The sequence below is a fragment of the Pelophylax lessonae genome, assembly GCF_965119305.1.
Source record: "Pelophylax lessonae genome assembly, chromosome: 2".
In the NCBI taxonomy this organism is placed as follows: Eukaryota; Metazoa; Chordata; class Amphibia; order Anura; family Ranidae; genus Pelophylax; species Pelophylax lessonae.
In genome coordinates, this window is record NC_138769.1 from 698,226,485 (window position 1) to 698,247,489 (window position 21,005).

At 44.1% G+C, this 21,005-nt stretch overlaps 2 protein-coding genes across 4 annotated transcripts in view; one reads left to right on the forward strand and one right to left on the reverse strand.

The window, feature by feature from the left end:
- The window catches only part of LOC309545966 (sialidase-3-like), a 452,583-nt gene that overhangs the window by 208,232 nt on the left and 223,346 nt on the right, over positions 1 to 21,005 (reverse strand). Inside the window, exon 1 of one of the 2 annotated variants that reach the window (XM_082245425.1) lies at positions 9,601 to 9,772. The exons of the other annotated variant lie outside the window; for it this stretch is intronic. The gene's annotated coding sequence lies outside the window, so the exon portion shown is untranslated. Of the gene's footprint in view, positions 1 to 9,600; positions 9,773 to 21,005 lie in introns of those variants that run through there. 2 annotated transcript variants of the gene reach the window in all.
- ARHGEF17 (Rho guanine nucleotide exchange factor 17) overlaps positions 9,383 to 21,005 on the forward strand; it is a 419,270-nt gene continuing 407,647 nt past the window's right edge. For both annotated transcript variants that reach the window (XM_082245420.1, XM_082245421.1), the window contains exons 1-2: positions 9,383 to 9,539; positions 15,040 to 19,529. In XM_082245420.1, coding sequence (XP_082101546.1) covers positions 15,660 to 19,529 — 3,870 coding nt within the window. In that variant the 5' untranslated portion in view covers positions 9,383 to 9,539; positions 15,040 to 15,659. The remainder of the gene's footprint in view (positions 9,540 to 15,039; positions 19,530 to 21,005) is intronic.

Genomic DNA, 21,005 nt, shown 5'->3' on the forward strand with positions numbered 1-21,005 from the left:
GTGACATCACTTCCGGGTACTTTCTGGCGCCAGATTAAAAAAAAGATGGCATTCAAAACAGCCACCCTTGGCGTTTTGAATGCTTTTAAGTGCAGAGGAGGGGTTTGGGGTCTTTTAGACACCCAGATCCCTCCACAAGAGTACCTGTCAAGTAAAAAAAAATGTACAAAAATATCGGCCAATATTGGCCGATACCGATATGCATTGACCAAAATATCGGTATCGGCAACGAAAAAAACGTATCGGTTGATCACTAACTCAGACCAGCCTGTCTGGCACCAAGAGCCATGTCACGTTCAAAGTCACTTAAATCCCCTTTTTTCCCTATTCTGATGCTCATTTTGAACTTCAACAAGTCGTCTTCACCACGTCTAAATGCCTATATGCAGTGAGTTGCTGCCATGTGATTGGCTGATAAGCAATTTGTGTTACCAAGCAATTGAAAAGGTGTATGTAATATAGTGGCCGGTGAGTGTATATTCTCCCCCCCAAAAAATACCTTCACAGGAACAGATTAGATACCCACCTATAACACTTCCCACGCCACTGAACGCCAAGCCGCAGCTGCGAAATAGCCCTCTAAAGTCTGTTAGGAAAATTCATACTTCTGGGAATGTCAGTCTTTTGTGTCCCCCACAGATCTCATTGGTTCCTGCTGCTGACCTCCAAATCCCTACAGGACACAGTAATGATGTGGAGGTCAGCTGGAAGAACCAGTAAGCATCGCGGGGGAGACAGAAGATCGACACTCCTGGAAGTGTCGGTTTTCCAGCAGACTTCCGGTGACAATTTCACAGCATGGGGCAGCAGGATAGGTTGGTATATACTCTGTTCTCTGGCAGGTATACCTTTTTGGAGGAATTTATTTTTTTTATACAGTTGTTTTATGCTCCATTCTCATATAGGCGTTTCGGATCGCGAGCAGAATTGCCGCGATTCTGCCGGCGATCCCGAACCATTGCAAGTCACGGGATGCCCGTGCAATTCCCGTGACTTGCAAACCCCAAACATGGCGCGAATTTGCCCGACAAATTGCGGTAAAATCACGCAAACAGAATCGTGGGAAGCCTGTCGCCAAAAGAAGTTCTTGTACTCGCGATTCAGTTTGCGTGATTTTACCGCGATTCATCCGGCGACAATTGCGGCAAAATTGCGCCGCGTTTGGGGTGCAATTGCAAGTCACGGGAATCGCACTGGCGCCCCGCGACTTGCAATTGTTCAGGATCGCGGGCAGAATCGCGGCAATTTTGCCCACGATCCGAAACGCCTATATGTAAATGGAGCTGTTTTTTGCTATTCAGCACTGCCCTAATTTAACTGGTAATTGCACGGTCATGCAACGCTGTACCTAAACAAAATGTATATAATTTTTTTACACAAATAGAGCTTTCTTCTAGTGGTATTTGATCACCCACCACTAGGTTTTTAAATTTTTTGCGATAGAAATTATAAAAAAGTGTGCGCGCCATAAACCTGAAAGTAGGCAGCAACATACGGATACGCCACTATGCCTACAGCGGGCACTCACCCGCAATGTACTGGTGGTCGCCAAATGGTTAGAAAAAAATAAAAAACAACCTTTTCTATGTTTTTGTAATTATTCATGTACATGGCAGCCATATTTACTTATATACACTCAGGCTCAGCTTCCTGCTTTGCAGCACTACAAAGCGCCTCCTCCCTATACAAGTCTATGAGTGGGTCGACTAAGCGAAAACAATGCATTGCCTGTGTGGCTGATGCTAATTGAGGTGTTGGAGTCAAATGCAAAGCTTTCTATAGCAGCTAATCTACACATTTCTAAAATAATAAGAAAAGTCCGGGCCCCTTCACACCACTGCGCTACAATACCGGATCACAATGCATTAGAAGCGCATGAAAACTACCAACCATTAGGTCCAGCTCACACTAGAGCGATTCCCCTAAAGCGCCTTAACACTTAGCCCCCGTTCACATTGCAACGACTTGTCATATGATTTGACAGGTCAAATCACATGACAAGTCACACCCTATTGCCGGCAACCGCACCGATTTGAAAAAATAGTTTCTGCACTACTTTTGGCGATTTTGGGTGCGACTTGCATAGACATCTGTGCATGAACTTGTACAGATGCCTTCAAAGTCGCACCCGAAGTTGCACTGACATGCCGCTTTGAAATCATGCAATTTCAGGTGAAGTCGCACGATTTCAAAGCTGCAGTCAATGTGTGCGAGGGATTAACATTAAGATTCCTATTATATTCAGTAGTGCCCATTCGCATCTGAGTGTTGTGTCACTTAAAGCTTGAGTCCCGGCTCACACTATAGCGATGACAGACGTCGCATGTGATTCGCAGCGCACTGCTCTGAAAATCTCATGCGATGTCTGTGTGATGCGAATTCCGCCATACAGATTGTATGGCTGAATTCGCATCAGATTCGAACACAACACACACAGGATCCTTTTTTGGGTCCGCAGCAGAATCGGATCGCATGGTGGATCACACATATGCGATCTGATTCATGTCCGATCTGACAGCTCGCACTGCGATATGCGAACTGATCTGAGGGTGTCGTTAACTTTGTATTGACACCCCCAGCGATTCGCATATGGCAGTGTGAACTGCCTGCGATTTTGAATGCGATGTGGGAACCCGCAGTGCATTCGCAGGGTTCCCGCATCCCATATATGTGAACCGACACTTAAAAAGTATATATAATTCTTTGGGGGTAGAGGCATTTAGGTCCCTTTAGACTTCAATAGGAGCACCTGAAAAACACCAGAAAAAGGACATTTTCTTGCCTCTTCTTCTCCAAGTAACTAGCTTTTATCGTCCATTCCAAAAACCCTGTAAACCCAAAAAAGCTCGGAAAATGCATGTACAAACGCATGTTAGAAAAAATAAAGCGTCAAAAACACTTGAAAAAGTTTAAAGTGGTTGTAAAGTAAAGACATTTTTTTTCCTTTATTTTTTTCCCTTCATTAAAGCGATAATAAACTGCAGGTGGCTGGGGGAAAAAAAAAATTCCCTGCAAGGAAATGTCATAATGTGCTAGTATGGATCACATACTAGCACATTATGAGAAACTGACCCAAGACATAGTCCTCCAACGCCACGCTGTCCCTGCTGAGAGGGCTGACCTCTTCCCCCGGGATTTCTTCTGGGTTCGCGGCCTCCAGCTACATGAGTGACCCAGGAGGGGGGATGATGTCACTGTAAGCCGGACCTTCAGAGCGCATTCACCCGTGATGTCACTGGCTGCATGCACTCCAAATATCGCCTAAACTGTGCAGGTTTAGGAGATATTCACATTACCTTCCCTGTAGGTACAAGTGGTGTAACAGAGTTTACTACCACTTTAACCACTTCTGGACTGGAAGGTTTTACCCCCTTCATGACCAGGTCAGTTTTTGTGTTTCGGCACTGCGTTACTTTCACTAGGAATTGCGCGGTTGTGCGACGCTGTACTCAAATAAAATTGATGTCTTCCTTTCCCCACAAACAGAGCTTTCTTTTGGTGGTATTTGAGCACCTCTGCAATTTTTTTTTTTTTTTTTTTGCACTACAATAATAAAAGACAATTTTTAAAAAATAACAATATTTGTTGCTTTCTGCTATAAAACATATCCAGAAAAAAAAAAAAAGGGGGGGGGGGGAATCGAATTTCTTCATAAATTTAGGCCAATACCTATTCTGCTACATATTTTTGGTAAAAAAAAAATAAAAAATACCAACAAGCGAATATTGATTGGTTTGCACAAAATTATTGCGTCTACAAGCAATGGGATATTTTTTTATGGCATTTTATTTACTAGTAATGGTGGCGATTAGCGATTATTTATTTATTTATTTATTTTAGCAGGACTGCAAATAAATTGGACATCTGACACCTTTTTGGGTTTACAACAGCTGACCGTCTTTCTCTTAGCAGGGAGCGATTGCGGCCGCCCGTGGATCGGCATCTCTGCTGGCTAGTTGGGGCAAGAGCCGCCGGCGCTCGCTTCCCCAGCACCACACGTGCGACCGACATAGGGCTACGTCGTTTTGCCCAGCCAAGCCAGCCTGCCGCAGTAAATCTGCAGCGGGCGCTCGGCAAGTGGATAAATTGATACTAAAGTCTAATTTTTTCTTAGATAAAAAGAACAAATATGTTATACTTACATGCTCTGTAATGGTTTTGCACAAAGCAATCCGGATCCTCCTCTTCTTGGGTCCCTCTTCGGCACTCCTGGCTCCTCCCTCCTGCTGAGTGCCCCAAAAGCACGGAGCTTGCTATAGGGGCACCCGAGCCAAGCCGCATCTCTGTGTGCCCATTCACGCACGGGGCTGAGTCATGGCTCTCTCCTCCTCATTGGTTCACTGACTTTGATTGACAGCAGCGGGAGCCAATTGCATCCATCCGATTAGGAGAGAGAGTCCTGGACAGCCAAATCTCAACATTGCTGGATAGAGAGGGACTCAGGTAGGTATTAGGGGGGCTGCTATACACAGAAGGTTTTTTTTATCTTAAAGCATAGAATACATTAGGATAAAAAAAACCTTCTGACTTTACAACCCCTTTAAAAGCCATCATTTATAAGGACCTGGGTTGCCTGAAGCAGATGGAAGCAACACTGCCAATGTTAGGAGATGCACAAGCTCAAAACCAGAGGACACATCAGCTCAGGAGTCAGCCTGACAGCATGGGAACCTGGTTGATGACATCAGATGCCGGAGGGCGTGGAGGGGGCATGACTACGCGTTTCGAGGCTGCAACACCTCTTTCTCAAGCCACTATTCAGCTAGGACTTCTCCACTCTAGAATCTACTGGCTTGTTTCTTTGTGCCATAATGGATTTTTATTTAAAGTAGGGTGAGCGGCTGTGTCCTCATAGAGTTACATGAGCCACCTGCGAGCAGCTGCATAAACAAATGGACAATTCACGGTGTAAGGGCCTCCGTGCCCATGTGAGTGAGGCATAAAGCTCTTCAAATCCGTCCAGTGAGTTCACAAAGTGTGTCATAGACGCTCGTTAGAAATCTGACAAATTGTGCAGCTTGCAACAGATTCATGTATGGTCTATGGTTTGATGATGCCGGAGCCTGGACTGACTCTGTGACTTCAGCAGACAGTGGACTTCCCCAGAATGGTGAAGAAAGGGCATTTAAATGACTCTGAACATGGCATAGTTGTTGGTGCCGTACGGGTTGGTTTGAGTATTTAATAAACTGCTGATCTACTGGGATTTTCACACACAACCATCTCTCGGGTTTACAGAGAATGGTCCGAAAAAGAGAAAATATCCAGTGAGCGGCAGTTGTGTGGAGGAAAATGCCTTGTTGATGTCAAAGTCAGAGGAGAATGGGCAGACTGGTTTGAGATGATGTAAAGGCAACAGAAACTCAACCGCTCCTTACAACCAAGGTATGCAGAATACCATCTCTGAATGCACAACACAACGAACCTTGAAGGAGAAGACCACACCGGATGCCAATCCTGTGAGCTAATATCAGGAAACCGAGGCTACAATTCGCACCAAAATGAGACAAAACTGAAAAACGTTGCCTGGTCTGATGAGCCTCGATTTCAGCTGTGCCATTCAGATGGTAGGGTCAGAATTTGGTGTAAACAACATGAAAGCATGGATCCATCCTACCTTGTATTAACAGTTCAGGCTGGTGGTGGTGTAATGGTGAGGGGGATATTTTCTTGGCACACTTTGGGCCCCTTATTACCAATTGATCATCATTTATACGCTGCGGCCTACCTGAGTATTGTTGCTGACCATGTCCATCCCTTTATGACTACAGTGTACCCATCTTCTGATGGCGCCTTCCAGCAGGATAATGCACCATGTCACAAAGCTCAAATCATCTCACCACTGGTTTCTTCACCATGACAATGAGGTCACTGCACTCCAATGGCCTCCACACTCACCACATCTCATCCAATAGAGCACCTTTGGGATGTGATGGAACTGGAGATTCGCATCATGGATGTACAGCCGACTAATCTGCAGCAACTGTGTGATATCATGTCACTATGGACCAAAATCTCTGAGGAATGTTTCCAACTCCTTGTTGAATCTATGCCATGAAGAATTAAGGTCTGAAGGCAAAAAGGGGTTTCAACCAGGCACTAGCAAGGTGTACCTAATAAAGTGGCCGGTGTATATTGTACATTCATATCAGTTCCTGCCGTCAAGGAGCTTAAATTTTAAGGTCCCTACCTCACATACTAGGGCCAATTTAGACAGGATTGAAGCGTTTGTTACCCCAACACTTCATATTCCTGATATGTGGCTGCTGTACCATGTACTTGTATGAGAACGTATCCTGTTCTCTTTGTATTACTTCCTTTATGTGAAATCCCTGGTGTTCCTGCTAGCCCCTTGCTTTCCTATTATAAACTGACCACACTAAGAAGGCGAGCACCCCGTGGTCAGTTCTCTAGTTGTCCTGGGAACTCAGTGTGCTCTCCTCCAGTGATCAGACATATATATATATATATATGTGTGTGTGTGTGTGTAATATAAATATAATATATATATATATATATATATATATATATATATATATATATATATATATATATATATATATATGTTTTGCCTTTCATCTATTTTAAATTGAATGGGTTGTTTTACAAGATGATTATTTACAATCACTTTAAATGAATCTACCAGCATATCTGTAGAGTGTGGGAGGAAAGCAAAGTAAACCCACGCAGGCACAAGTAGAAGATGCAAACTCCAGGCGGGTAGTGCCGTGGTTGGGATTCAAACCAACAACCCTAGTGCTGCAAGGTGGAAGTGCTAACCACTTAGCCACTGTGGACTTGTGTCTTTTTTTCCATTATGTTACCCCCACACATCTGCAAACGCACTGCGTTTTCGCAACCGCTGAACTGCATAATACTGAAGCACCATGCAATTCGGCACAGAAGTCCCAGACTCTTTTCCAGTTTTGGAAAAGAGTCTGGGACTTCTGTTATGCGTCTCTCCTTCACAGGGGGCAGTCCATTGAAATAAATGGGGCTGTCCTACATGTGATGCGCGGGAACGCGTGAAAAATTCATGGAAGTGTGCCTGCACTTGGTCGCACCTGTAGGTGTGAACCCAGCCTAAGTGCTCATGTACATGGACATATCAGGACTATAATGTAAAATAAGGCCTCTTTCACACAGGCGCACCGCCCTACGGAATCCGTTCTGCTCAGCGGGGGATCGATCCACGATCCCCGCTGAGCAGGCGGATGACAGCTCCGTCTCCGTTCTGTATGCAGAGACAGAGCTGTCAGATCCCCGCTGTCCTCTATGGGGAGATCGGATGAAAATGGACCGCCTGTCCGTTCTTATCCGATCCTCCAGACGGATGGAAAATGGGGTTTCCCTCAGTCCGGATTTCACGGACAGGATCGGATAGCAGCGGGCAGGGGCAGACTGGCAACTTTCAGCCCAGGGGGCAGGTACAAACTAGAAGCCCATGGTGCAGAGACTCGGCCCCCCTCCCACTCTCCCAATCCTCCTCCTGAACCCCATTCCAAGCAGAAGCCCTGCTCCAGATATTCTCTACTTACCGGCTGATCCGGGTTCCCGACCTGGCCACCAGGGGGAGGTGGGACATCTTGTTTGGGGCTGGCTGGGGCAGAAGAGTCTCCAGTGGGACATGGAACTGGACTCTGCTCAGACACAGTTTACACCATCCATGCTGGGGGGGGGCTGTTCTTTGTCCTTGTCTTCAACTCGCACTCAGTAAGTCAGCAGCAGGGACTTTTTACTTCTCTTCACCAGGAATCCTTTAGGCATGTCTGTGTGCAGCCTTTTTACAGTACATCAGAGCGGCCCAGGGGGCAATTACCCCCCTGCCCCCTGGCCCAGTCCTCCCCTGGCAGCGGGTGTCAGCGGAGATGTCTCCGCTGACACCCGCTGCCCCATAGGGATGCATGGAGCATCCTATCAGGTCCGCCTAAAAAACTGACAGGCGGATCGGATCGGTCGTGTGAAAGGGGCCATAGGCTGCATTTCAGCACTTGGAAGCCACAATTGTTGTGTAGAGCGTCCTGTACAAATGAATTATAAGATACAATTTTATGCGGGTATACACAGCTCTGAGCGTAAACATGCATGCGCATACAGAGAGTCAGCATCCAGAGGAGTACGTCCTTACGTGCACGCATGATTGTGCTCTGCTCAGAGTTGCGTATACCCATGTACAGACATATCCTGTAATTCATTTATACAAGCAGCTGTATGCCCCAGACGACGTCAACCTATGACGAAATGCATTGGGGCGGTACCAGACGTGACGTCAACACGCCCCTTCCGTGCCGGCTCCAGATTATACATGTGAATGCGGGACGCCGCGGTACTTCTTAAAGCCTTCACATTAATGTTATGCGCCTGTGCTTTTGGATTTTATGCAAGTGTAATTTTAAATAAAGCCGTTTTAGCCTGAAGCAGGGTTACGCTATGTGCCTCTTTCCCCCATCTCTTATATATGCCATCCACGGGTCTCCCTCCTCTGTCTTGCCTTGAGATCATTTGATGAGTGACCGGACTGGGATGTGCACATCGGCTCAGTGAATTGCGTTTATGGCCAGTTCATTAGTTTGAATGGCCATGGGCTTCTGGTAAGCAGCTAGATATATGCCATTTTGACCACGGGTGTTGTCCTTTTCCTACCTCACACTGGGAAGACCCCTCCGGGACTATTCACATCTGTTGGGACTTATGGTGCATCTTTTGGGTGTTTAGCCTTCACTATTTCTGGACTTTTATTTTTTATTTTGTGGACTTTATTGGTTTTATGGTTACAGGATTGTCACATTATCACTTTCATATGATCTTGATGAAGTAATATAGTATTTTTTTGTCACATTGCTTACATCACTTTTTCGATAGCGCTGCACATTTTACTATGCATATTGTTCGATCGTTTCTATAGATCAACGCAAGCCGCTTTCCTGTATTAATAATTTATTTGTATCACTTGATTTTTACACTTAGCGCAGAATATCCGTTTTGTTTTTTTAGCTGTATGCAACACCTTCGGCTCCCGGGCACAAAATACGACCTGATGCCCCAATGCACCCGTCGGCGTGAGCTATAGCAAAAGGCATGACTATTATTATAAACACTGCAATTGCAACCCAAGAACTTTGCTTGCTCAATATATACTTTGCTTTCCTTTCAAGTATTCTGCGCTCACTCTGCTTTGTGCAAACTGTGCAAGCTCCACAGGGGCAGGCAAAGGGTTAAACCTATTCAACTGTGCAATGTAGGAGCTGGGACTGGCGCATTCCATCCGAGTGCACAAATAGGGGAGGAGGGGGGACTTCCTGTATCCCATCCAGGAGAGTAGACTTTACAGCATGCCCACATTGCAGCAATCAGGGGCTGCTTTGTGTGAACTGAGCACCGGGGGACTGAGACTCCCATCACCACCAACTTTTCTCCAGGGGAGAGCAAAGTTTTGGGAGATCTGTGCCCCCCCCCCCCCCTCTGCAATGACAATGGTGCGCACACATTCCTGGGCTCTATAGAGCTCTGAAACCCAGACTGCAGGAGAGATTTGAAGGGTAAGGAGTTGTGTTCACTGTCCTTTGTATTTGTTAATAGGAAACAATGCAAACTTTGTACCTGGGCTATGGGACCTCTTCTCTTCTCCATTCTTGCAGGGCTTCGCTTCTATCTCTCCGGCTTCTCCTACTTCGAAAACTTGGAGGAAATTGAGCAACTTGACATTTGGGAATGCTTTAAAAAAATTTCCATTTTTATTGTGTTATGCATTTGTTGTTTCTGGAGCGGTTCTGGGGTTGGTAGTCATCTGTTCAAATGTTTTGCTTTTCATTTGAATTTTTTCTTTTTTCCAGATTTGTACGTATTTCTAGGAATTCAACGGGGATTGCGTTTTTTGAAAACGTTCAGCCTGGAAGTGATCAGATTTAATTTTTCTAATGAGAGAAAGAATTGAACTCGCTGTACTTGTACTTTTAATTTTAATTGGTCCTCTTTTCATGTGGGTACCGGGAATACGCTCATAAAGAACAATATGGAAGTCTTTTTAATTCATTCCTTTATGACCCCTCATGTCAGACATCGGGGGCTGCTTTGGGGTTGCAAAATATTTTGCAATCTGTGGTTCACCCGCTGTGATACAGGTCCCCTTGTAAGGGGGAGGCATGACATCATAACTCTTAGGGAGGAAAAAAAAAAGTTTGCATGAGAAAGTTTTTGAAACTTTGGAAAGTTGACATCTGTTAAAATCTTTCCCGCAGTTAATGGATCACTGGATTGACAGTACTGCTGCGTAATGATGTCTTTTTCTGAGCTGCAGTGTTTTCCATTTGTTTTTCTTTTATTTTATTTTTTTTCCATGTTTGTTCATTGCAAACTAGAAGGCTCTGATTGTGTCCTTCCCTTCCGGTATTTATTTTTCCTTGATAATCTTTGTATTAGATCTGTGGGATAACATAGGTGGATGGAATTTAGGAATAGGAGAGCCAGCTTGCGAAAGGCAAAAGTAATACAATTCAGTGATAAGTCTGTTCTGACAGTTTATGATCCCAGATGTCACTATTCGTAGCATGGACATAGAAACATGCTACTATGTGGTTAGGGTTGGTATGAGTGGAATATCCGATGCTTGTACTTGAGATGTGGGCAAAACACTGAATGCTTGGTTTTAGATAAGAGCAGAGTATCCAATACATCCAATGCTTGTTCTTTAGGAATGGGTAGAGTATCCAATGGCTGTTCTTTAGGAATGGGTAGAACATCCAATGGTTGTTCTTTAGGAATGGGTAGAACATCCAATGGTTGTTCTTTAGGAATGGGTAGAGTATCCAATGGCTGTTCTTTAGGAATGGGTAGAACATCCAATGGTTGTTCTTTAGGAATGGGTAGAACATCCAATGGTTGTTCTTTAGGAATGGGTAGAGTATCCAATGGCTGTTCTTTAGGAATGGGTAGAACATCCAATGGTTGTTCTTTAGGAATGGGTAGAACATCCAATGGTTGTTCTTTAGGAATGGGTAGAACATCCAATGGTTGTTCTTTAGGAATGGGTAGAGTATCCAATGGCTGTTCTTTAGGAATGGGTAGAACATCCAATGGTTGTTCTTTAGGAATGGGTAGAACATCCAATGGTTGTTCTTTAGGAATGGGTAGAACATCCAATGGTTTTTCTTTAGGAATGGGCAGAGTATCAAATGCTTGTTCTTTAGGAATGGGTAGAGTATCCAATGCTTGTTCTTTAGGAATGGGTAGAGTATCCAATGCTTGTTCTTTAGGAATGGGTAGAACATCCAATGCTTGTTCTTTAGGAATGAGTAGAGTATCCAATGCTTGTTCTTTAGGAATGGGTAGAGTATCCAATGCTTGTTCTTTAGGAATGGGTAGAACATCCAATGCTTGTTCTTTAGGAATGGGTAGAACATCCAATGCTTGTTCTTTAGGAATGGGCAGAGGATCCAATACTTGTTTTTTAGGTATGAGCAGAGCATTCAATGCTTCTTCTTTGGGTATGAGCAAAGCATTCTTTATTTGTTCTTTAGGTATGGGCAAAGAGTCCAATGCTTGTTCTTTAGGTATGGGCAGAGCCTCCAATATTTTTATATAGGTATAGGCAGAGGATCCAGTACTTGTTCTTTAGTTATGGACAGAACATCCAATGCTTGCTCTTGTCTTGAGGTATGGACAGAGCATCCAATGCTTGTTCTTTAGCTATGCAGAGCATTGATAATTTTTCTATAGGTATGGGCAGAGTGTCCAGTATTTGTTCTTTAGGTATGTATAGAGCATCCAACGCTTGTTCTTTAGCCATACAGAGATTCCAACCCCCTTTAGAACTGGGCTCAGATATACCACTTAAAGTTTACTACATGGATTTAACTGCAATCTGCAACCTACTAGACCCCGTTCACACTGGGGCGACCTGTCAGGCGACCTGGTCGCCTGCCAGGTCGCCGTAGGTCGCCTGCCATACAGAAGCTGTGGACCCGTTCTAATGGGAGCGACACAAGTCGCTCCGACTTAGAAAAAGGGTCCGGAGCTTCTTTGGGGCGACCTGGAGCGACCTGCATTGACTTCAATGTTATGAAGTCCGTGCCGGCCGCTCCGAGGTCGCGGTGCGACCTGTGAGGTCGCCCCGGCAAGTCGGATCGCCCCAGTGTGAACCGGGCCTAGAGACCTAACTATTTGCATTGCAGAAGATTCACAGTTTGTATTTGACTCTTTGGTACGTTGTTACTAGATTTTACATTTTTGTTATTGAAGGTTAATGTTCATGTGTGTTTTTTTTTTTTTTTTGCTGCTGTGAGATATTTCAGCAGCTTTTCGATCCTATTCTTGTGGAACACAAGTTCCACCATATCCCTAGAGTTATGGTTTTTCCATACTATCATCTCCTATCAGCTACAAGTTCTTAATTTTGTCTGCAACTACTGCAGGTATCACCTATTATAGATTCTCCAGTTGGTAAAGTGACAAGATCTGGACAATCCTAACCATGCCCACCACTGCTTCTTTAAGTAGAACTAAAGGCAAAAACTTTTTTTTTTTCCTTTTTGGATAGAGTAAGGGAGTGTTCTAACCCTTGTCAGATTTTTTTTCTCCATCTGTGTCCCATTGCGGAGATTCACATCCTGTCGCAGAGCCAAACAGAAAATCCCTGCAAATTAGGGGAATCTCTTTGGTACCCCCAGGTCACCAGAACTAGTGTCCCCATTGTAAGTTTTCCCAACTAGTACTTTTCTGGAGAAACCCCAAAATTTGGTATTTTCTGTTACTTTCAATGATAAACGGACAAATAGAGAGGGCGAATCTCCCTAATGGTGGGCACAGGCATAAAAACTGACAGGTGTTCTAATCCCTCTACTCTAATCGCTATGCCCCCATCCAAAAGTTAAGAAAAAGTTTTGCCTTTAGTTATACTTTAACCATGTTCACTAAAACTTCATGTTCAAGCATGGTGACAGCCAGAAGTTTATTGTTCTCCTGTGGCAGCTAAGTCATTGATTTTTAAGCTGAGATTGGACATTAAGTTTAACATAAAATAATAATCTTGCCATACAATGACAACAGGGAATGTGCTTTAAACGTCTTTATTATAGAATTGTACAGTATCTCCCCTCACATTTTGTAAATATTTTATTCTATCTTTTCATGTGACAACACTGAGGAAATGACACTTTGCTACAATGTAAAGTAGTGAGTGTACAGCTTGTATAACAGTGTAAATTTGCTGTCCTCTCAAAATAACTCAACACACAGCCATTAATGTCTAAACCACAGGCAACAAAAGTGAGTACACCCCAAAGTAAAATTGTCCAAATTGGGCCCAAAGTGTCAATATTTTGTGTGGCCACCATTATTTTCCAGCACTGCCTTAACCCTCTTGAGTGGAGTTCACCAGAGCTTCACAGGTTACCACTGGAGTCCTCTTCCACTCCTCAATGATGACATCACGGAGCTGGTGGATGTTAAAGACCTTGCGCTCCTCCACCTTCCATTTGAGGATGCCCCACAGTTGCTCAATAGGGTTTAGGTCTGGAGACATGCTTGGCAAGTCCATCACCTTTACTCTCAACTTCTTTAGCAAAAGGCAGTGGTCGTCTCGGAGGTGTGTTTGGGGTCGTTATCATGTTGGAATACTGCCCTGCGGCCCAGTCTCAAAAGGGAGGGGATCATGCTCTGCTTCAGTATGTCACAGTACATGTTGGCATTCATGGTTCCCTCAATGAACTGTAGCTCCCCAGTGCCAGCAGCACTCATGCAGCCCCAGACCATGACACTCCCACCACCGTGCTTGAGTGTAGGCAAGACACACTTGTCTTCGTACTCCTCACCTGGTTGCCACCATACACACTTGACACCATCTGAACCTAATAAGTTTACCTTGGTCTCATCAGGCCACAAGACATGGTTCCAGTAATCCATGTCCTTAGTCTGCTTGTCTTCAGCAAACTGTTTGCGGGCTTTCTTGTGCATCATCTTTAGAAGAGGCTTCCTTCTGGGATGACAGCCATGCAGACCAATTTGATGCAGTGTGCGGCGTATTGTCTGAGCACTGACAGGCTGACCCCCACCCCTTCAACCTCTGCAGCAATGCTGGCAGCACTCATACGTCTATTTCCCAAAGACAACCTCTGGATATGACGCTGAGCAACTGCACTTAACCTCTTTGGTTGACAATGGCAAGGCCTGTTCTGAGTGGAACCTGTCCTGTTAAACCTCTGTATGGTCTTGGCTGCTGTACTGCAGCTCAGTTTCAGGGTCTTGGCAATCTTCCTATAGTCTAGGGCCATCTTTATGTAGACCAACAGTTCTTTTTTTCAGATCCTCAGAGTGTTATTTGCCATGAGGTGCCATGTTGAACTTACAGTGACCAGTATCAGAGAGTGAGAGCGATAACACCAAATTTAACACAACTGCTCCCCATTCACACCTGAGACCTTGTAACACTAAGGAGTCACATGACACCGGGGAGGGGAAATGGCTAATTGGGCCCAATTTGGACATTTTCACTTAGGGGTGTACTCACTTTTGTTGCCAGTGGTTTAGACATTAATGGCTGTGTTGAGTTATTTTGAGGGGACAGCAAATTTACACTGTTATACAAGCTGTACACTCACTACTTTACATTGTAGCAAAGTGTAATTTCTTCAGTGTTGTCACATAAAAAGATATAATAAAATATTTACAAAAATGTGAGGGATGTACTCACTTTTGTAAGATACTGTATATGCCTGGACTACAGTGCTTTTCTTTATGATTGTAATATTACCTGACAAATGTTGTGATTTTAGGAAACTAGTTAGTCTTCAACATCATCAGCAGAGGGAGACAAAGGGAAAGCTATTGTGGACAGGCAAAAAAATATTCCAACTGTTTATGTGCCCCTTCACCGTTAAAGTGTAAAGTTTATTTCTTATGTAGATTAAATTTAACTCTTACTTAAATATATTGGAAAAAATAGAGAAAATTGCTAAGTTAAGTTTAGTGTAAATAGGTATGTCCCGCAATGTCTCAATAATTTTAATAACAGTAATTGTATTTTTCTTTTCTGCTTTCTTTTAGGAATACACAATTGGCAAGTATGTTCCCATACTCTCCTTCTAAATCTTGTCTCTCTTAAGTATAGCTTGGCAATTTTCTCCCACGTGAAATCAACACTCAAGAGACTGAAGAAAAAAAAATACACCAAAGGATTATTCTACAAGCCTGTGTTTTAGAGATGTGCAGAAAACAACACAGGCATGTGACTGGAGAATATTGCAACAAGGAAATGGTTTTTCCATGCTGATTGGTAGGGGATGGCTTCTTCTGAGCGTTGGGGCTGAGTTGGGTCTTCCCAGGGTTAAACTGTTGTCAAGGAAACTTTAGATAAACTTTTTTTTTTTTTCCTCTTGCTTGTGATTTTTATCTCACCGATGGAAAACCCAACAGGAACTAAATAGGATTTAATTTCTCTGATCGAGATGAAGATTGACTTGGATTTTCATCGGTAGACCAAGTCTTCAAACTTTACGGAATAAAGGATGCTTGTGTGGATCCCTTTGTTTTGTTGCCTATGGATGGATTTAAACTTTGAATGCGTTTTAATTTATTCTTAGAAGACTCTCACGACGTATTCGAACGTCGTTCTTTGTGGATATCAAGCAGAAACGGGCCGCTGTGGTGTGGGATTGTTTTAAACCATGGCTGAAAAGGAGGCAGAGAGGAGAGTGCGGATTTACAGGAGTGTGTCCTTTAAAAAACTAGGGAACTGGAATGCAAAGGCTTTTAGTGAAGAGGGAGGCACGGATCTGCCCGGGAAAGGAGATGTCACCCAGCCCACATGTCAAAAAACACATCGTCCTCCTGCCAGATCGCTGAGCTTAACTAGGAAGGTGTCCAAAATCTCTGCAGCCAGTAAAGACCAGAATATCTCATCGGTCCGTCAGATTTCTCAGCGTTTCTCGTCCCACATCAGGGACGATGGAGCTCAGAGTGACGACGAAAACTTGAGGAGAACGGATCTTTGGAGGAAGGCTTGCCAACCTGGGTCCGGTGAGACTGACATGCCTGTTGAGACTTCGCAGACAGAACAGCTTAAACAGGGCACGACTGGCTACGATGGCATTTCCCTGGCACTGCCAGGTAAGTCCCATGATTATCCTGACCCGAGGGAAAGTCAGAGCTCAGGGATCTCTGTAGATGAAGTAAACTCTTTCTGTAGTTTTCTGCAACAGCCGGATAACAGAGAATTACTAGTTGCAGAGGGAGCAAACTGGCCAAGAGTTACTGAAATGAGAAAACTATTTGGGGAGGGTGCAAGAAAACTGCCATCTAGGGCTTCTTCCCTGCCAGAATCTGAGGAGCCCAGGCCCCCAGGCCAGTCGGGACCACTCGTAAAAGAGACGGCAGTAGCAGAGCCCCAAAGACACTGTTCCTTGGAAGCTACAAGCAGCAAAAGCTTTAATCACTATACCAAAGACAGTCCGTCCGGCACATTGCACTGGTCCACAAACCCGTCTGCAAGCACAGAAAGTAGTTATTGTCGAGCACTAACGGAAAGCAGGACAGAACAACAAACTGTATGTATGGATAAAAAAGATCACCGGGTAATTAACACTGGTCCCAAACCCCAGCCTCCTCCCCCTCCTCCCAGAACTTGTATCCCGTTTGGTCTGAGAGTGAACACACTTTCATCTGGTCTACCTAAACAAGAGGCAAGACAGCAATCAGATAGTTTACATTCCTATCATAGTTTAGGAAAACCACAGTTGGCCCCCTCTAATGTCAGACTCAAAGACAGCTCCAGTGAAGATGAGCTGCACAAAAATACTTTGCCGCAGCATATCCTAGGTGATAGTAGTGATGCTAGGGACAGGCTCCAAGAAGTGTCCTCGGGAAGTGAACAGGACAGTGATATAGACGTCCTCAGGGATTGTTTCAGAAAACGGTCTATAAGAAAGAAAAAGAGAGACGTTGCAGCATATGTTACACTTAATAAAGAATCTGAATGTAGCAGAGGGCACTTAGTGAATAATGCCAAGGGTGACCTAGGCCATGGTGCTGGTTTGCTGGCCTTTTCACAGCAGAGACATGATTCCCTGTCCATGTCCTCTAAAAGTAGTTCTAATACTGTTGTCAAATCAGATGTTTGTCCTACAGATCAAAATGTTTTGGGTGTCTCAAGCAGTGCTTCCCATGAAACTCCCACACAGCGCATCAGAAGTTTATCTGAAAGTATAACGCCAGCAAATCCAAGTCAATTGACTACCGTGTCACCAATCCCTGTTGTGTCTCGGGTTGCAAAAGTTAACATTCCACCTTTTTTGCCCAGCCCCTGTGGCTCAAGAAGCAGCAGTAGATATTCAAGCACTGAAACCCTAAAAGATGATGACCATTTTGGCTCTTTTTTTTCTGGTCAAGGCCGTAGCTTCCAAGGAGGTTCTGGTATTTACCGATCCCCAAGTTATGGGCAACATGAAAGTATGTCAAGGCAGCTGGTGCGCCCAAGGTCAAAAGCGCCCTGTAGCATTTCAAAAATAAAAAATGAAAATGTTAGTGATAGTCCATATTGTGACCCTGAGAACAACAGCTCCAATAAAAAGTCCATGTCCAACCCAGATATAGCATCAGATACTCTTTGCCTGCTAAACTTCTTAAAATCTGATATTTCAGACTTGAAACTGAAAAATAGAGGGCGTGGGACCAGTGACGACAAGGAGGGATTATATACCAAGCATGAGTCCTACCAGGGTACTGTTGGGCTTCAAAACACACTAGCCAGAGGTAGATCAATAGAACAAGGAAGTCGTCCAACATTAAAAGACTTGACCGCTACTTTACGCCGCACTAAATCTTTTACGTATTCTGACAAGTTAGGATCCAGAAGGCTTAATGCCAACAGTTCCATGAAGCAAAGTTCATCTGAACTTATGTTAGCTTGCCCATCCAATAATGAGGCCATACATTCACAGAGGGATGTTGAAAGTGAATTGGAAAGCAATAACGAAGGTGGATCAGATGCAGCACATGACAAATACATTCAGGAAGCAAGGCAAGTATTTGAGAAAATAAAACAAATTGGTTCCCAGGACGACTATAGTTTTGATCAGGAAGTTGAAGAACATCTCAAAAGTGCTAAAAAAGAAGAGTTAGAGACAGCAATTGGTGAAAACCGTAATAGTCCATTTTTGAATAATTCTGCAGTTGAAGAAATTGTGTCATATGGGAAATCTTTAGACTTGGACTTATCTGGACACGAATCTAGCATGACTGATGAAGGAATTGTAACGGAAGTTGAACCTGCACCTTGTACTTATCGAGATATTGGTCAGACGCTCACTGTTTGGAAGTCAACAGGAAATTCTCAAGAACAAGGTGAATACTTGCATACACGAAATGGAGACTTCCAGGTACTTTCACCCAATGCTAACTTAGAAAGTGATCAATGTTCTGAAGTTGCAGCCAACAAACCATACACTCAAGGACCTCTAGATGCCCCACCAACACCTGGAACGATTAGACGGAGAAGGAAATTTCCTTCTCTTGGTAATGGTGGGACTGATTCTAGCAGCGGGAGCAATGGTGAGTCTGGAAGTGAATCTTACAGATCTCTGAGTGATCCAATGCCCCATCGGCGGTATTCGATCACCGAAGATCCAGCACAGTTCTCTATGGACAGTAACCTGCTTGGATCGTTAAACGCAAAGTCCATGATTTCAGATTCCTCAGCCTCTGCTCTTTCTGAATGTACAGGTAGTGCTGCTAGTGTGTTGTCTTTCAGCAGTGATGGGATTAAAGATTACAACACGGTCATCCAAAATATTGTCAGCCAACCGGGAGCTCTTGATAAAGTCATTGATGAAAAGGGAAATGGCAAAACCATCAAGAAAAAGTCATTTAGTGACCCAAGTCGACGAGGAGATTTGGCTACCCCTGGCCTTGAAGACTCTAGTGAGCCTTCAAAAGAACTAGAGCAGTCCATCCTAGCTTCCAGTAGCGAGCCAATTTTATCTGAACAAAGAGATGAACTGGAAGAACTTGAAGAGGTTGAAGAGGAGGCTGGAAAGTTGCCTATCGAGGCAGACGAAAATGGGTTGGAGGGAAACCAAAACTTGAACTTCGACCCTAACCTTGTAAATGTTTTATCCCCAAGAATGGTCCGACGCAGTTTTAAAAAGCGCTCCAATAGACATGGTAGTAAAGATGTCAACAAAGAAGGTGAGGAACCAACAGATGCTTCTGGTAAATCTAGACTACCCAGCAAACATGTTCGCCACACAAGCGAACCAGCTGCCTTTATACCAATCTCCCCTCCTGAATGTAAAGTGTTAAGTGGTCCCTTTTCAAATGCCAACTCTTCAAAACACCCCATTAAACAATATCCAGTTTTGATAAGCCCCCTACTGGAGGATGCATCAAAACCAGCGCCAACTGGCACAGGTGACTCTACTAACTTTAGCACTGTGGATTTGCCTAGAACAGCACCAAGTACTCCAACTACCGTGGAACCAAAACTACTGAAGCTTCCCAGGCCACAAGAGGATACATGCAACAGAAGCAAACCCTATGTGGTGAGTTCCATCTTTCATTTGCTTTTTATAATTTTAGCTATTTCTCCAGTAATGTTGTCCTTCTTTGTGGCTGTTTATTGGCTGGTTTTGAAGGTATGTTTCTGTTTTTTGAAAAATAGTTTTAATCATTTGTGACACATTGGAACATAGCTCCATTTCTTCTCCTGAGATGAGGTTTATTTATGGTTGTTTCTGGAGTCATTGTGGTTGTTAATGTTCATTATTTTTGTGTGAATTTGCTTTGCATTTTTTGTTGCTGTTAAGAACTACAGGGAGAAACTGATGTTCTTCACCTGTTGGCTGTCATCATTTCAGCTGATGTTAACAACGGCTAATGCTGTGTACACACAGGCTGAAAACGGCTGGTTCGACAGGAACCGGATGACTTTCAGCCCATGTGTACAGCTTCATGTCCAACCATTCTGGAGGCCACTACTTCTGGACTACAGAAAGAGGTTCTATTTTTCTAAGCAGCCCACACCTGTGCAGCATCCTATGCAGGAACGTATCTGTAACCCAGGAGCAGCGCTATAGGAGCCTCCAGGTTGCTTGGTACATTTGAACCTTGGCAGTAAAAAATAACGGTTTTACAATGTCCTTTTAATATCTGGAATAGTGTGCTTCCTAAAGCCACCATCATTTGCCAGAAAAACCCAAAAATGAATTTATAGTAGTGGTATTATACTCCACTTTCTGACAACCTGTGTATCCTAAACAGTAACTCACCCTAGCTCCACCACACTGTGGGAAGATAAAGAGCTAAGCGTCGGTGCTCAGGCTGAACGTCCAAACCAAATGTTATATGAATGAAGCCGGCACACGAAAAGACTTCTTCCAAGTAAAATACTTTATTCCAACATGGATAGCGGTGACAACATGACAAATGCTGACGCGTTTCGGCTTTACGCCTTCCTCATAGCATAGATGCTATGAGGAAGGCGTAAAGCCGAAACGCGTCAGAATTTGTCATGTTGTCACCGATATCCATGTTGGAATAAAGTATTTTACTTGGAAGAGGACTTTTCGTGTGTCGGCTTCATTCATATAAAACCTGTGTATCCTACCTTCCCTCCATTTCAGTGCTGCAGCCTCAGTCAGACCTCCGGGACTGTCGGAAGCCAGTGTCTCCTGTTGTGTGCTGTGGTTCCTTTCTCCATCCCCTTTGTCACTACAGGAGACAGAAGTGACATGGGGGGGGGGGCAGAGGATGGGGCCATAGTGCATGGCAGGGGGCACAGGCATCTGACACTCCTGGATGTGTTCAATGCTGAAGAGTTTTGAAGGTAGGATTTAGACTACTGGAGAGGTGAGTAAAAGAACTCTCATTTTTGAGTATATGCGCTATTGAATAGGAGCCATGATGTGAATCCTACTACTTGCCATTAGCATGGTATATAGGAAATGCTAATGTGGTTGAAAGCTGCCAAATTTATTTTTAGCAAGTGGCATATCCTGTTGTGTCTGGTGCATTTTCAA